The 15,648-nt window shown below is 51.4% G+C and overlaps 7 protein-coding genes across 7 annotated transcripts; 4 read left to right on the top strand and 3 right to left on the bottom strand.

Annotated features, from left to right (window-relative positions):
* Nucleotides 1–1,667: 1,667 nt before the first annotated feature.
* J4E78_008475 (uncharacterized protein) lies at nt 1,668–2,534 on the top strand (the record flags this gene model as incomplete). The annotated part of the gene is made up of 1 exon (XM_049369076.1): nt 1,668–2,534. The coding sequence occupies one exon, from the start codon at nt 1,668–1,670 to the stop codon at nt 2,532–2,534; it is 867 nt and encodes a 288-aa protein (XP_049219143.1).
* Nucleotides 2,535–4,468: 1,934 nt separating this feature from the next.
* Nucleotides 4,469–5,149, bottom strand: J4E78_008474 (uncharacterized protein; the record flags this gene model as incomplete). Its single annotated transcript, XM_049369075.1, has 3 exons — nt 4,469–4,507; nt 4,583–4,780; nt 4,835–5,149. The coding sequence occupies 3 exons, from the start codon at nt 5,147–5,149 to the stop codon at nt 4,469–4,471; spliced, it is 552 nt and encodes a 183-aa protein (XP_049219142.1).
* A 210-nt stretch (nt 5,150–5,359) lies between these two features.
* Nucleotides 5,360–6,070, top strand: CNB1 (Calcineurin subunit B; the record flags this gene model as incomplete). Its single annotated transcript, XM_049369074.1, has 4 exons — nt 5,360–5,411; nt 5,489–5,541; nt 5,596–5,892; nt 5,948–6,070. The coding sequence occupies 4 exons, from the start codon at nt 5,360–5,362 to the stop codon at nt 6,068–6,070; spliced, it is 525 nt and encodes a 174-aa protein (XP_049219141.1).
* A 2,429-nt stretch (nt 6,071–8,499) lies between these two features.
* On the top strand, nt 8,500–9,552 carry J4E78_008472 (uncharacterized protein; the record flags this gene model as incomplete). Its single annotated transcript, XM_049369073.1, has 3 exons — nt 8,500–8,604; nt 8,655–9,240; nt 9,302–9,552. The coding sequence occupies 3 exons, from the start codon at nt 8,500–8,502 to the stop codon at nt 9,550–9,552; spliced, it is 942 nt and encodes a 313-aa protein (XP_049219140.1).
* Nucleotides 9,553–10,369: 817 nt separating this feature from the next.
* On the top strand, nt 10,370–11,597 carry J4E78_008471 (uncharacterized protein; the record flags this gene model as incomplete). Its single annotated transcript, XM_049369072.1, has 2 exons — nt 10,370–10,631; nt 10,693–11,597. The coding sequence occupies 2 exons, from the start codon at nt 10,370–10,372 to the stop codon at nt 11,595–11,597; spliced, it is 1,167 nt and encodes a 388-aa protein (XP_049219139.1).
* Nucleotides 11,598–11,728: 131 nt separating this feature from the next.
* On the bottom strand, nt 11,729–13,478 carry J4E78_008470 (uncharacterized protein; the record flags this gene model as incomplete). The annotated part of the gene is made up of 3 exons (XM_049369071.1): nt 11,729–12,604; nt 12,656–13,165; nt 13,287–13,478. The coding sequence occupies 3 exons, from the start codon at nt 13,476–13,478 to the stop codon at nt 11,729–11,731; spliced, it is 1,578 nt and encodes a 525-aa protein (XP_049219138.1).
* Nucleotides 13,479–14,173: 695 nt separating this feature from the next.
* Nucleotides 14,174–15,390, bottom strand: LET1 (26S protease regulatory subunit 8; the record flags this gene model as incomplete). Its single annotated transcript, XM_049369070.1, has 2 exons — nt 14,174–15,108; nt 15,156–15,390. The coding sequence occupies 2 exons, from the start codon at nt 15,388–15,390 to the stop codon at nt 14,174–14,176; spliced, it is 1,170 nt and encodes a 389-aa protein (XP_049219137.1).
* Between the last annotated feature and the right edge of the window lie 258 nt (nt 15,391–15,648).

Here is a 15,648-nt window from a genome sequence, read left to right as displayed (position 1 = left end):
CTTCCCAAGTTCGGTAAATTACGGCGCGCTGTCACGTGATTAACTAACACTTAAGTCCCGCGCTTGTAGGCATGCTGACACCCGTGAACTTGTCCGATATATGTAACGGTTTCGCAGGGCTCACGTTTAACGCTTCCCAGGTTCCTTCTTTCGCCGGGGAAAGAGCCAACGGCACAGCATATATCGTTCTCGGAAAGTATACGTCCGCAGAACTACACCAAAACTACGTGTAGTCGTGCTACTAAAATCAACAGACAGCTCATTTCAACAGCCATTCCATAGTTTCCATCTGTATTCCAGTGTGAATGTTGAAAGTATAATGCATAAAGCCAGGAAACGACCTAAAATCAATGTTGTGCCTATACCGGTTGGCAGCCAGAGCAGTCTCGCTCGCAGTTTCCAACGGTGTATTCAAGTCTTCAGCTCCATGATACCAGGTTATCGGATTTGCGTCAATGTCTTCCAGGTTGAATCTACATTGTGGTTCGTGCTGTTAGTGATTGGTTTTCTTGTATGCAGCTGCGAGAATTGGAACTAACCCCCACGGTCGCGGAGCAAGCGACTTGTCGTTATGGTAGCCCGAAAAATCCTGCCTTTGCATCTCTTCATAGTTTTTATTCAGCAGGTGAGTGTACTCGACATGGCTCTTTATATTCCTTTGGCGAAATCTTTGAAAGTAGCCTCCTGGGTCACGCAGGGCGGGCATCCAATCCTTGGATTGTTCGGCGACGCCACTCAATCCTGATATTGCTTTCTTGGCTGCGAAATTTGGGTGACTAATGCCGCACATGATAGATGTCTTTTTGAGCCGGTGTTTAGGAAAATGGTAGGCCGCCGCTAGTGCATACGGCCCCCCTCCACCCACAGAAAGTATCTTGAACACTTGAACGCCGCGATAATCAAGCAGATGCTCGACGTCCCGTATAAAACCCAACATCCCTCGATCATGCAGTGAAGAATAGCCATATCCTGGACGGTCTATGGCAATAACGCGGATGCCGTGATTTGCAGCAAACAGATGTACGTGCTTCCAGTCGAGTCGACTACCAGGAGTACCGTGAAACAGAACCTAGCATTGCCCCACCTCTGCCAGACGGCCGAGTTGTGCGTAACTCAACATGGCTCCTGAGGGCAAGGTGATCACCTGGCTATCGTAGGGCCAGATTACAGCGGGTAGAAGCGTATTGTCAAATCCACGCTGAGTTGGATTACGCTGAGTTGAAGTTCGCATCGAGCTCAGCTTAGGGTACAAAGGTTTTTTGCTCGAAGCTGATGCGTATCGAAGCCGCGCCTGGCCTATCCGATGTATCTTGCATGATAGACGGTACCAACATCGTGTCGCCATTATCCGTCGAGCGCCAGCAACGGCGTTTCCAAACCTCGTCTCCATGGTGGTAGTCAGTCGGGTGACCGGTTCCGCGCACTGCTCAATCAAAGGGTGTTTGACGAAAACTAAGAGCTGGCATATCGAGAGGTTTGCAATGGAAGTTCCGAGGTATATGTCGAGATAGACGGAATCCGGGTTGTTGTTGGGGGCGCCTGCATACGGAAGGAGCTGTGCCACATCTTGTCTAGTCCATATTCGGCAATCCCTTACATCTCAACACATTAACCCCCGGCAGTGCATTCTCAGTCTCCTACTACAACACCATATCGAACAGCTTCATATGTCGTCTCAAAACCACGGGGTTGAGCTCTGCCTTAAGTTCAACTTCAGTCCACCAGCCACTCTCTCAATCTCCAACCCCTCGGCATCACCTTTGAAGCTGATCGCCACTATCCACCAAACCTCCTCAGTCTTCCCAGATAGACCCGTTACTATCTTGACCAAATACTCATGTCTCGACACTACGCCTCGTGAGGATGCGTTCCGCAAGGGCGCTATGCACTCACCAGAACTCGCAATTTCCTCCACCCGACAAGTAGATGGCTCTGCAAAAGTGCTTAAACTCCGACCCACAAAGCGCATTACGTTCCACCGGATATCAGGCGACCCAGATCTTGCCAAACGCCCTGAGGATCCCGATACCCCTGGATTCACTTTCATCACAATTCCTCCGGTGGGAAAAGGTTCTGTACAAGTTGCGTGGGAGCTCTCTGCTGAACGGCTTATGTCGAGTCTCGGCGACGACTCAACCTCGCTCCAAGAAAAGCTCGAACATTTTCTAGGAGTCGGCGACACCTACCATGTCTGGCCCGGCAATCTTTCAATTCGATGGTGGTCATTTGGCTCCTTGGAAGACCCGGAAGGCTTGAAAGGCAAGAAAATCTCGCGCTTCAGCTTTTCTGACGATCTGGGGTTGGATAGGGAAAAGGGAGCAGATGAAAGCGAAGAGGTTGTTAGTAAGATGCGAGATCTTATTGATTTGCACAACGTGAACAGCTTGTCTTCGAGAAGCGCCGTGGAAGGAGAAGAGAAGCCGGATATTAAGAAGATGAGGGAGGAAGGGTGGGTTTTCGGAGAACCGCCAGGGCTGTTGAAGATGATCGCGCAAGACGGAGACAAAGTAGCGACTTTCAAGATCGTAGAGTAAGGCGGTTGGTTCGTTAGGCAAGTCTGTCAACAGTGCATTAAGACAATATACCTAAGCCATGCATACTTCGTTCTCAATCACGCGCTGCTTGAGATTGATATCGATATCTCCATCTTCCTGTTTGTGATGAGGAATCCGCAAAGTCAAGAGTTCGGGTCAATAGCGGAAAAAGCGAGTATTTGAATTGACTGTATGTAATGATTACATATTGCGTAGAATCTGCAACGCACGACGCATGTGGTTCGCTTGTAAAGTGAAGTGGTTGTCGTTTGTATGTATGAAGAGCTCAGTGTTTTGTAGTCGATCGCGCATGTATCGCATGCCATCCGGAGGGTTTTGTACGTCCATGCCTCCAGCAATTATAACGATTCGGTTAGCATCTATGTCCCTAAGCTCGTATCCCCAATAGCGATGCTGCGCGCAATGATCATGGACATAGGCTGCAGGAGTACCGTGTCTTGCATGCCCCTCGATGATTTTGTGCCCTTGTTCGGTCTTGCGTAACTCTTCGGTTGCCGGATTTATGGCCGCCATGTTTCTCAAGAATTTCCTACTTACAAAGGAGACTCTGAGCTCCATAAGAAACGGGAAGATAGTGAGTAATCTCCATAGATACCTACTCATCGGCACGCCAGCTCTGTTCATCGGCACGCCAGTTTTTGGTGCATCAATTGGAGCTATGGGGGCCATGAGCAGGGTGCCCTGAACTTGCACTTTGGTGCAAATGTGAGTGATAGCAAGAGCATATGGGCCGCCACCCCTAGCACCAATGACTTTATATTGTTCATATCCAACATGATCCATCAACCTTTGAACATCATGGGCGTGTCTTGTTACCACGTAATTCTTGTCGATTGTAGATAAGCCATAACCTGGCCTTTCTGGACAAACGAGGGTGACGCCATTTTTCAACGCCCAATCGTGCCACATGCGATAGTCCAGACGCGAACCAGGAGTACCATGGAATGCGACAATGACGGCTGCTTTCGGATGTCTGCTGCCATATATCGCATACCCAAGTTGACGTCCGTCAGGGAGCGTGAAAGTCTGTGAGTCGCCAGGAGAGATGCAATAGGATGGAGAAATTTGAAGATTACCACGTCGGCATGGTCTTGAAGGAGCTGCCTGTCTTTGCTGAGATAGTGGCGGTTGTGGCGGTGGTGGCGGTGGTGACGGTGGTGACGGTGGTGACGGTGGTGACGGTTGTGGAAGGTTCGATAATTGAGAGTCGATTGGACGGGAGCGAAGGGAGGCAGTAGAGACCACTTTATGGTTACTCAGACCAACACGGGGGCCTATGGTGGTACCAGCCGGTCGTTTTGAAATGGAATCGTGAACTTTCTGGTTGGCCTGCGACGACTTTGGTAAGGCTGATAACAAGGATTTGGCTTTCGGACTTTTGCCGACGGTAGTAGGTTTTTGGGAAAGTGGAACTTGGCCCCTTGAGTTCGATGTAGATGATACCAAGCGGGTGCGACTGATGTTTATTACGGTATTGAACCGCAAGTTGCGATTGCGGGGCATTCCTCTGGATAGGATGAGATACACCGGCATGGTTCTACTTCAAATCCGGCACTAACGTTACGACGGAGTGGAGAGATTGTTAGATTGAGATGGCAAGTATTGCTGTTTGGAGTAATAGAAAGTAGGGAGAGGCGCGAGGAAGATTTCCAAGGATGAGATGAGAGCGAGGGTGGATACGTCGGATTGGAGGGGCGCCCGTGCCGCAATCCGCATTTGGTACCCGATGGACGCCACCCGCGGAACTAAGGAGTCTGAGGTGCATTATTAAGACAGAGTTAGCAATGCGAGTAACACCAAGTGGTCTGGTTTGGTCATTGGAGTGTTTTCGTCACGCCCAAAGGGCCTGCTCAAGCCTATGACATTTAGGTGCAGGTATGGCTGAATAGGGAGAGAGCTACGAATCATCGCATTCAATCTTGAGCAGCGCTTGAGAACTCTCCTTCGTAATACTAAAAGATCGTTAGCGTTGATCCCACACTTCAAACACATGTTCGGCGCCGGACTTTCAAGAAGGCCACACTTACCTCCGTCACGTTCTTCGCCAATTTGGTATCCCTCAACTTGGACTTTGCATTCGGTATCGTCCAGTTGTTGACTCCCCACCACCATCTCCGTATCCGCGCACCAACGCCGTGTCCACTAAACTTGGTCGATCGGTTCCAATGCCGCCAGCCGTTGAGTAGGAGAGTCCATAACACGCCTTGCGCGAAGCACATGATGACCTATGCCACTAATTAGCGAAACTTCCTGTATGCTTCATTCTTATCTCCTTGTACCTGATCTCGTAATGTAATCCATGCCACACCCTGCCATCCCTCTGCTTGCTCGATGCTCTTTAGGTAACTTTGTTCGAATCGAAGGTCTGGTAGCGGGGGCATCGTCTTCTGGCGCGGTACCGGATCTAACACGCTGACTGGTATTTCATCTTCGCCGACTTCCGAGCTATCGGGATCTGGGTGTTCATTAAGGGTGACGGGCTGCTTCTGGGATGCGGCGGTCGATGGGTTCAGGTCATGGCGTACGGATGGGTGTTGGTTGATGGACGCGCCCTGTAGCACTGAGCCAACTTCGGTGGGTATTTCTGAGTCCATTGTGTCTGAATCTACGCCGCAACGTGAGGCTCGAGCAGAGTGCTGAATGTGGATGCGCGGAAGGGAAGGTGGAGTCTTGGCGGTTGACGTCGGGGCGCGGTGCCTGCCTTTAGCGCGGTTGGACCCTAGCGGCGGCGACCAGCAGCCCCACGACATCGAGACACGACAATATCCTCCACATTCAATTCCTACCCCAGATAAATCGCCAGAATGGGTAACCAACAATCAGGGCTGCTCGACAACATAGCCTCCGGGTCTAACTGTACGTAAGCAGCGAAAGAGGAGGCATACGCGAAGGGGCGTCTGCGGGGCTGAGAATAGCTTGCTAACAGCATGTAGTTGACCGCGAGGAGGTTGACCGCCTAAGGAAACGGTTTATGAAGCTGGACAAGGTGCGCGATCAGCACTATAAGCAATAGCTGAATGTTTGGCTAACATCCGCACAGGACAACTCTGGTACCATCGAGCGCGACGAATTCCTAGCCCTCCCCCAAATCTCCTCGAACCCTCTCGCAACACGCATGATCGCTATCTTCGACGAGGATGGTGGCGGCGACGTCGATTTCCAAGAGTTTGTCTCCGGTCTCTCAGCTTTCAGTAGCAAGGGCAACAAGGAGGAGAAGCTGCGATTCGCTTTCCGCGTATACGACATCGACCGCGACGGCTACATCAGCAATGGCGAGCTCTTCATAGTACTGAAGATGATGGTTGGAAGCAACCTGAAGGACCAACAGCTGCAACAGGTGCGTACAATACATGTTGGAAGCTATATGGCGGAAACGTCTAACAAACACATAGATTGTCGACAAGACCATCATGGAGGCCGACCTAGACCGCGACGGCAAGATCAGCTTCGAGGAGTTCACAAAGATGGTCGAGAACACGGACGTGTCTATGAGCATGACCCTGGACCAGTTCTAAGCGCTTTTTCTATCACGAATGCGACGGCATCTCCAGGCACGAGGGTTTCCTTGGCGAGGCGTTCATGGTGTTGCGGGCACACTCGGGAACGGGCTCGACAGTATTCGATATTCCTCAATTCAGACCCGACATCTTTGGTCAACACTGTTTCACAAATGTGGATGCTGACGCGGATCATGACACCCTACCACTGATCGCATTCAAAGATACTGATTTCGCATTAACAACAGCTATTCATATCCCTGTATTCGGGTCGCCTCTAGCCGCCAGCTCTACAAGAACCTCTTCCCGATATATCCACCACTACCGAAACCCAGACTAAACCCCGGCATCCCGATCGCCGCATAAACCACAATAACAAAGTGAATACCAGCCGCGATACACAGCCCCGCACCTTCCCAACTCCCAGCTTCGATGCTGACCTCCCCCTCACCGCCACCAACCGCATGATGTCCCAGCAGAATCCCTATCTCATGCAACGCCTTTGCACTAGCCATCGCACACAACGCGCCCGCAACGCCCAGTGCCGCACTAACCCCCAGAAGAAACTTCGAAGCCTTCTCATTCCGGCCGCCTCGCTCACGGAAAATGAAGTAGTAGATTAGAGAGATGAGGAAGAGCGATGAGGCGATCGCGGGAAGAGGGTATAAGGAGGATTTCTGAAGTGCCAGGGCGGAAGCGAGAACGGGGTGTGTCATTGGTATGCTAGAAAGGCCTGGTGGTGTATCTCCTGGAAAGCATTCCAACGGGGCTGGTGTGGGGTTATCGCTTGGCGCTGTGGTGTTTGGTGGGAAGGATGCGCAGAGGCCTGCTATAGTGTCAGTGACTCCAACGCGCAACCTAACTCTACAGCCATTTGTAGAGCGTGGACTCAACGCAGATACATACCGAAATACCCTATTCGCACCGCAACGGGTGGCTGTCCAGCAGTCCCATTCTGCGATATCATAACCCAGTACAGACTCTCGATGCCAGCACCTGTGCTTATACAACCGAGGAGGACGAAGAGGTAGATGATCAGGGAGATGAGGGTGAAGATGCAGACGAAAAAGGTTTTATTCAGGATCCGGTCCTTGAGGAAGCTTGCTACTAGGAAGGGGAGCATGGTGACTGTGGTGGTGATACGTGCGTGCTGGGGTGAGGTATGAAGAGTAATGGGGGCTAGAGGGAGGTGATGATGTTTTGTGGTATTTATTGCTGGAGAGGAGATGCTGTTTCGGTGATGGGGTGGCTTCAAGAGATGGGTGTGAACTTTTGGGGGTGTGATTTTGGTGTGATGAAGGGGTGAGGGTTGTGACATGTCAGCGATACGAGGCGAGAGTGAATGGCTGATCAGTATCACTGAAAGTGTTTTGGTGTCTAGTTTGTGATGCAGATGTACTTGCTTCAAGGCGAAGAAACAAGAAGCGAGTTACTCTCGAGCGTATGATGTCTACCATTGTTACCAGGTCTCCAACTCTTAGAGTAAATAACCCAATTTTTCTCCAGACAAGACTCTTCAGGTTTGAGCGCGAAAGCCAGAAGTGGATGACGTCGGCCGGGTGTTGCTCGGCCAGGTTTGTCGCTGTTCTTGACACCAAAGCAACCTTTCTTGCCTGCGTACAATCGCGCACTGTCAGAGGCGATCTCTAGAGAACAAAATATGCTACATTGCCACAAGGCCGAACGTTCGGACAAAGACGAGTCTGATGCGATATGTACGCTACGAGCGGGCTCCGTGGAATGCGCGATTAAGCGTATTTCAGGACCAATAATTGCGCTTCAGGACGAAAAGTATGGCACCGGACGAAAAACTTTTGTCAGCGAAAACAAGGTGTATGTAGGTACTCAGCTGAATAATTCAAGGACATTTGTTCATTGAAGTTTCCAGTTTACGGCCCCGGGGTGATATCACCGGCGTATGACGCTCAAACAGGCTTAGTCTAATCTGTATATAGTTAGCGCAGATGCACCACCCATCTCCCAAGCCTCTCTCCGCCCTGATTTCCCCACTTTACGCACTTTCCAAATGCCCGTGAGTCCGGCATGACGCCGCAACACAACTATGAGGGCGGACACTGATGTCTTGAGGTAGTCACATCATGCGCCTTGCCAAGGTCTCATGTTTGAGTCGCGGCTTCTCAGTGGACGGGACATTTACGAGCGGCCTTATCAAGATGCATGCAGCCGCGTAGCTTCTATCGATGTCTACGAGCAACTTTCTGTCGCTATGCCAAGGTACACAGTCACGGATAGGCAATGCCATTTCGTGTAGACATGAATCCTTCGACCGGGTGTCGTCCACATACTGACCATATAAAGCCTATTGAGATATCCTTCAAATGTCATAATCAACTCTACCAACTCTCAGTAGCTCCTTCAGGTGCATCATCGCCTAGTCAATTCCACTTTTCTTCCTCACATCAACGTCCGTCAATCAAACCTCAACCATGGTCACCGTAGCAGTTGCTGGAGGCACCGGCGGCATCGGCCGTACAATCGTCGAGGAACTTGTGCGACAAGGCAAACACCAAGTCCTGATTCTAAGCCGAAGCGTATGAACACAAAACCCATCTGACTTGGCAAATCACTAAATGACATCCAGGCAAGCAAGATACCAGGCCTCGAATCTGTGTCAGTGCTCGAAACAAACTACGACGACGTCGCATCAATGAAAGAGCTACTCCAGAAGAACAACATCGAAATCGTCATATCCGCCCTCCGCCTCTTCGACAAACCAGGCGCAGAATCGCAGATAAACCTCATCCACGCCGCCATCGACGCCGGCAACGTAAAGCGCTTCATGCCCAGCGAATACGGAGTCAACTACTCCCAACCCGGCATCCTCGACGTGTACCCCTCAGCGAAATGGTGGCTCGATGCCGCCGATCTACTTCGCAACTCTCACATCGACTTCACGCGCGTCTTCCTAGGCTGGTACTCGGACTACTTTGCCATGCCGCATGTCAAGTCTAACATGAAGCCTTTCAACTACGCTTTGGACTTCAAGAACAAGAAGGCGGTGCTGCCAGGTGATGGCAATTCGGCGGTCTCGTTTATCCATTCGACGGACTTAGCGAAGTATATTGTTGCGACGTTGGATGAGGAGAAGAAATGGCCTGAGATTAGTCCTTTTGCGAGTGATGCGTTGACGTGGAAGAAGGCTGTTGAGTTGGCGGAGAAGGTTACGGGTAAGTCATCCCTACATCCATACCGTGGCGATTGGATTTGAGACTAACAGTTTGATGACAGGCACGAAATGGGACATCACCTACGATACCATCGACAAGTTGGAGAAGGGTCAAGCCACGGTGCTCGAGCAACCAGAAGGCTCATACGAGTTTCCTCCGGAATTCATTCAACCCTTAGTCGTCGAGTTCAGCATGTTGGCTGTACGTGTGAACATGGATGCCTCGAAAGATGGATTGAGAAACCATGAGTTTCCCCAGATTCATCCGATCGGTGTCGAGGAGTTGATGCAGAAGGCCTGGGGAAGCAAATGATGAGATCAGTATGGTATCGTGCGGGCTGGAGTCGAGCTCGCAAGTAGTGTTCGCCTTTTGGAGAATCTGTCGTACATCAATCGCAATCTAAAGATCAACAACAAGTCCGACGGAGCTTACGACAACTCGTATAGCATACGTCTTGAAGTTGATGCTGATGATAACCAATGGGAGAGATTTTATTACCGCTCGTTCGGGCTGTTGGCAAGTCTTAGCGTTTCCCGTTTCCCCGTGACCCACTTCGTTCAGCCGCCCCGTCCCCCAGACCTCATTGTTTGATTCGTTTCAACCTCCCCGGGCAGACGAACACATTCAGACCCACTTCGTATGGATATGGCCGCGTTATACAGTATGACGAATAGCACTAGATGTAGTACGAATGGCTTAGAGTTTCGTACAACGAAAAGCTATTCCAGGCGAGACCTGGATTGTCGACTGCCGCGTCACATATCGTGACGAAGTTTTGGTATGGGTGATGAAGTGGTAATGGCTTCAGTGCTCGACATGATAGGATGACAAGAGTCAACACGGTTAGGTAGGGGTAAGATCTCCCATGTACGAAATGCGTGTGAGACATACACTGAAATCGTACATCAGCATTTTAGGTCTACATGTAGGGATACGAAGTTAGTGGTATATCTCAGGCAGTTTTTATGAGATACGCACTGTTGTACAAAGGCAGTGAGTATCACTGTAAAGTGTATATCTCCATCATCATTTCTCCAGCGTCGCTAGCCGGCTGTATCAAATCGTTGTACCTCGAAGTCGTTCATCCGATCATACCAACTCCTGTCTTTACTAAACTTGGCAATCAAACATGGTCAACCTCGCTCTCGTTCTGACGAGCGCTGCTGCAGCGACCTCTCTCTTTAGCACCGTCTTAGCTCACCCCGGCGAGACACACGACCATGCCAAGATCAAACGCGAGATCGAAGTTCGTGGCTTGCGCGCGGCTGCGGCGAAACGTTCTTTGGCTGGATGTCAAGATACGCTCAAGCACCGAAGCTTGATGCAGCGTTCTGAAGAACGTCGCGCAAACACCCTGGATGATCTTCGTCGGAAGCGTGGAATCACTGCAAGTATGCTCTTCCCCAATGCCATAACCTGTTTCCAATAACAATGGCTAACATCAACATGCAGAGCCCAAGAAGTACCGTCGTGATCTGAAGCAACTCCAGGAATTCGAAAAGGTCAATCACAACATGACCGGCACGATGGACTACACGCCCGACACACCCACTAGCGCCATATTCGCCGCAAACACCTCATGCATCCTTACCCCCGAACTCACCTTCGGGCCCTACTACGTCACCGGCGAAATGATCCGGAAGAACGTAGTCGAAGACCAAAAGGGCATCGACCTCTACCTCGAAGTCCAATACGTCGACATCACCACCTGCGAGCCCGTCCCACACCTCTACGTCGACATATGGAACTCCAACGCCACGGGCTACTACAGCGGCGTTGAGAACGGCCAAGGTGGCCTCAACACCACCTTTCTACGCGGCGTCCAAGAAACAGATGCTGATGGCGTCGTCGCTTTCGAAACCTTGTTTCCAGGCCACTATACCGATCGCGCGACACACACGCACCTTCTCGTCAAGTCTAATGTGACTGTTCGCTCAAACGGCACTACGGGCGCCGATGGCGTGATCGCACATGCTGGTCAGCTTTTCTACCCTGAAGATCTCAAGGCTGAGGTTGAGGCTACGGAACCTTATATCTTCAGCACACAGCCGTATATCACCAACGACGACGATTTCTTGTCGGTTGTGCAGGCTGATGACGATTTTGATCCGTTTCCTCGGTACGTGTATCTGGGTGATGGGGTAGAGGATGGGTTGATGGCTTGGATTCAGATTGGAATTAATACTACGGCTGATCATAATGACGATCAGATGTTTGGTGTTGCTGCGGATTATCAGGCGGGTGGGGGTGTTGCGAACAAGAATCAGACGGGTGCGGATCTGATTGGAGGGCCGGGTGCTAATGGGACGACGTCGTCGGGTGCTGCTTCCTCTGGTGCTACCCCAGGGGCTGTTTGAGACTTCATTGTGATGACTATTTGCATATTCGTTCTTGTACTTTCCTTGTAGAAGCCCCGTTCTAAGTACATAGATGCATTCACACTATCCACGCATCTGTGTCGTCCGGAACACGTTTTGCGCTTGCCCATTTACATACTCGCTTTCCCCCTACTCTCGAAAGGCAGTATAAGCACCAAAATACCCGCAGCAATAAACAACGCCCCACTAACATAAACCGGCGCACTCGTCTCCAAATCCGCAAACATCGCCACAATAGGCGCCATAATACCAAACACCCTGTTCGCACTCGCCGTTATAGCATTTCCCGTACCGCGATCTTTGGTCGGAAAGATCTCAGGCGTATACGCATACAACACCGCATACATAATGTTGCTCATGAAGTTATAGGCGCAGTTCCATCCTAAAAGGGCGTTGGAGGTGAGCGCCGTTGTGGAACATAAGAGAAAGACGCCAGTGAGGACTGTAGAGAGAGCTAGTGTGCCTTTGCGACCGATGTGCGGTGTTTCGACGAGTACTGCGCCGAGGATGCATCCTGGTACGCCAAGCACGGCGATGATGAGACTGTTGCGGTAGGTGATGTAGGTCGAGCCGTCACCGAAGTCGGCACCGCGGGTGGCTTGGATATAGGGTAGGAAGGCGTTGTAGAGGGGGTAGCCGAGGCCGATGAATGCCCAGACGAGTGTGATGGTGCTAGTTGAGAAGGCTAGCTTCTTGGTCGCAAACAGGGCTTTTACGTGTGAGCTATCTAGCTTCTGGAGCTTGCGCTTGACTGCTGCGGTGGCGGTGCTGGTTTGCTGGACGGTACCAGGTAGCGCGTAGTTGTTGCATGATTCTAGTTCTTCCAGGGTGAGGGTGCATTCTTTGCCGTTTCGGCGCGCGACTTCGTGGACGATGCGGACGGCGTCTGCGTCTCGGCCTTTGCCCATCAGGAATTTGGGGGACTCGAAGATTGTGAAGAAGACGAAGCGGCCAATGAACATCAGGAGAGCGACGCCTCCCATGACCTTTGGAAAGTATTAGCAGATACTTCCAAGAATGTAAAACTCAGTACTCACGATCATGAAGTACCGCCATCCCATATTTTCTCCTCTTGTGCAGTTTGTATCCGTCTGCTGACAGGTGAGGTTCCCAAGTAACGGCCATGCTACAAGCGTGGCAAAGACTTGCGCGAGCGCCCAGTAGATCGACAAAATTGTAAGCAGATACTGATGGCTCCCAGGCAAGAACTCCAGGAAAATCGCTGAATCCACAGGCAGGTTTCCGCCCACACCAACAGACCAAAGAGCAGCGAACGTGCCAATAGCACCGAAATTGGGGCTACTCGCTGCTATCATTCCGAACACAGCCGTGATACCGATAGTGAGGTTGAATGCCCATCGTCTTCCGAAGATGTCGCAGCCAAAACCCCAGAAGACGGCGCCGAAGAGAAGTCCAATGTTTTGCGAGAGAGACAGTAGCGGTGGGCGTGTGGGGTTGAATTCGTTGGTTATGGGCGTGAAGATGAGGGATGTTACTATCGGCCAGAGATTGTCCATTGCCCAGCCGAATCCAATCACGATGAAGAGCTGGTAGATATAAGTTTGCTGGAAGGAAGTAGATGGAGATGAGGGATGAATATGTGGGAAAGGTTGATTGCATGAGGCGTGTTCATAATAGATCTGAGAATGTTGATGGTTGGGTACTTACCTGCCATTGATACTTTCCCATCCCGATGTCTTGCATGGCCTTGTTCAGCATCTTCGCTTTGGCTTCGTACACGGGGTCCAACGATCCATCTTCCAAAACGCTCACAGGCGCTTCTCCATCTCTTGCTACGGTTTGCGCTGAAGGTTCCTTGTAACCGTGTGATTCATCCATCTTTACTGGCGAGTCGGACATGGTGCCTTTTTCGCCCTTTGAAGCCGGCTACGAGCGCAAAGAATGTAAGAGCGAGGGTTAAGCTAGATCGCAGTAAACACAGACAGCCGGGTTAAGTCAAGGGAATAGGTGGCGAGGCACAACAGGCATTAGCGTCGCTTAAGAACTTAGTGAATGGAGGATCTTTAACGGAATGGTATTTGATTGAGCCAGTGGGTTGGGAAACTGCATGGTTAGTGTGACGACTTATAATGTTCCTTGTCGCGCAATCGGGCTTCCCGCTCGCGCAATACCACGCGGCGGAAGGTACCACCACCACGATGCGCGGGGTATCTCCAGGGCGAACGCCATGGTAGTACTGCGTCCATAACTCTGGTCCACACACGCGATAAGGAACTGAGGCCGTTGCGACTGTACTGTGGTAGGCGATAAGCGATGTCAAGATGGTTACGATCTGCAGTGCATGCGAGGTGGTGTGGGAAATGGCGGGCTAGGTAGGTCCTGACGGGCGTTACTCCGCGCTAGTATGACGTGCCGTCACACTTGAGCTGACCATGCGAGATCAACGTCAACCATGTTAGGGATCTTGAAGGTCGGTAGTCATTATTTGTTTGTACCAAGAATCTGCACGTCTATGTTTGGTGTACATAATCTCGACGTAAACACCAGCAATGCATAATGCAGGCCAGCGCAGTAGCATGACCACGTACCATGGTCTACTTCCACAACTTGCTCAAACTGGTCGCCTTGTCGTCGTGCTTGTTCAGCACCTTCGCGGTCGCCAGATCGAAGTCCTCCTGTGTGACGTGCACTCTCCTCTCCCTGAGGGCGTACATACCAGCCTCAGTGCACACACCCTTCAGCTCAGCACCTGAACATCCGTTCATCTTCTCTGCGACCTTTGTCAGGTTGATACCACGCGTCAAGTTCATGCTCCTAGAGTGAATGCGCAGAATGTCGGCACGCGCCTCGACGGTTGGCGGTGGGAACTCGATCTTTCGGTCGATACGTCCGGGTCGCAGGAGGGCGGGATCTAGAATGTCAAGTCGGTTGGTCGCCATGATGATCTTGATGTTCTTGGTTGGCTCGAAACCGTCCAGCTGGTTCAGCAACTCCAACATGGTTCGCTGGACCTCGGAATCACCACCTGAGCTGCCCTCCACTCGACTTGATCCAATGCTGTCAATCTCGTCCATGAAGATAATGCTGGGTGCATGTTCTCGTGCCATGACGAAGAGTTCGCGAACCATGCGACTACCTTCACCAATGTACTTCTGTACCAGCTCGCTACCCGACACACGAATGAACTTGCAGTCGGCGTGATGTGCGACCGCACGCGCAAGCAGTGTCTTTCCTGTTCCAGGAGGACCGTATAGCAGAACACCCTTGGGCTGAGCGATACCGAGCGATTCGAAGAGTTCGGGATGTTGCAGACCCAGCTCAATGACTTCCTTGATCTCCTTGATCTGCTGGTCCAGACCACCAATCATGTCGTATGTGCTGTCGGGCACCTTCTCGACCATCATGAGCGAGACGAGGGGATCGACGGACGAGGGAAGGAGCTTCTCGAGCTTGTAGGAGTCACTGAGGAGAGTGACGCGCTTTCCGGCGGTGAGTTTACTGATATCTACGCTGTCCGCGACATCGACGACTGCCTTGATTAGTCTTGGTTCGGCCTACTCGTGAGGTCATACATACCATATTTGCCTTCAGGGTGAACCTTTACAAGCACCTTCTTGGTACCCATGACCTTTACTACCTCTCCGACGTAGGATCCCGGTTGCTGGAGAAGGCCGAGCTCTTCTCGCAATAACCGTACTCTTGAGTTGTAGTCATTGCGCTGGGCTTCAAGTCGTCTTAGCTTGGCCTGTCCCTGTATGATCTCGAGCTTCATCGTCTCGATCTTGTTGTGGAAGAAGGTATCGAGCGCCATGGCTGTGGCGGGCGCCGGCGGCGATGTTTAGGCTAGGGTGTTGTTTAAGGCGGGGTTGAATGCAAGGAACTCGTGTAGTGAGCGACAGCGAAGACGGTGGGGTAAAGGTTGTGGGTGAGATAGCGATGGCGACTGTTGCACCTTGGTGTTGACGCCCATGACGGCGTGGAAGCTTCCGAAGCTGGCCATTGTCGGATTAAGGTTACGCCGGGCCACTAGCGCAAACGCGTTGGAGGAAGGAGCGCCTGAGCCCGAACA

Source organism: Alternaria triticimaculans, assembly GCF_023758025.1.
Source record: "Alternaria triticimaculans strain BMP 0046 chromosome Unknown scaffold_15, whole genome shotgun sequence".
Lineage (NCBI taxonomy): Eukaryota > Fungi > Ascomycota > Dothideomycetes > Pleosporales > Pleosporaceae > Alternaria > Alternaria triticimaculans.
Note: the sequence above shows the minus strand (reverse complement) of the source record. Positions and strands in the feature narration are given on the sequence as shown.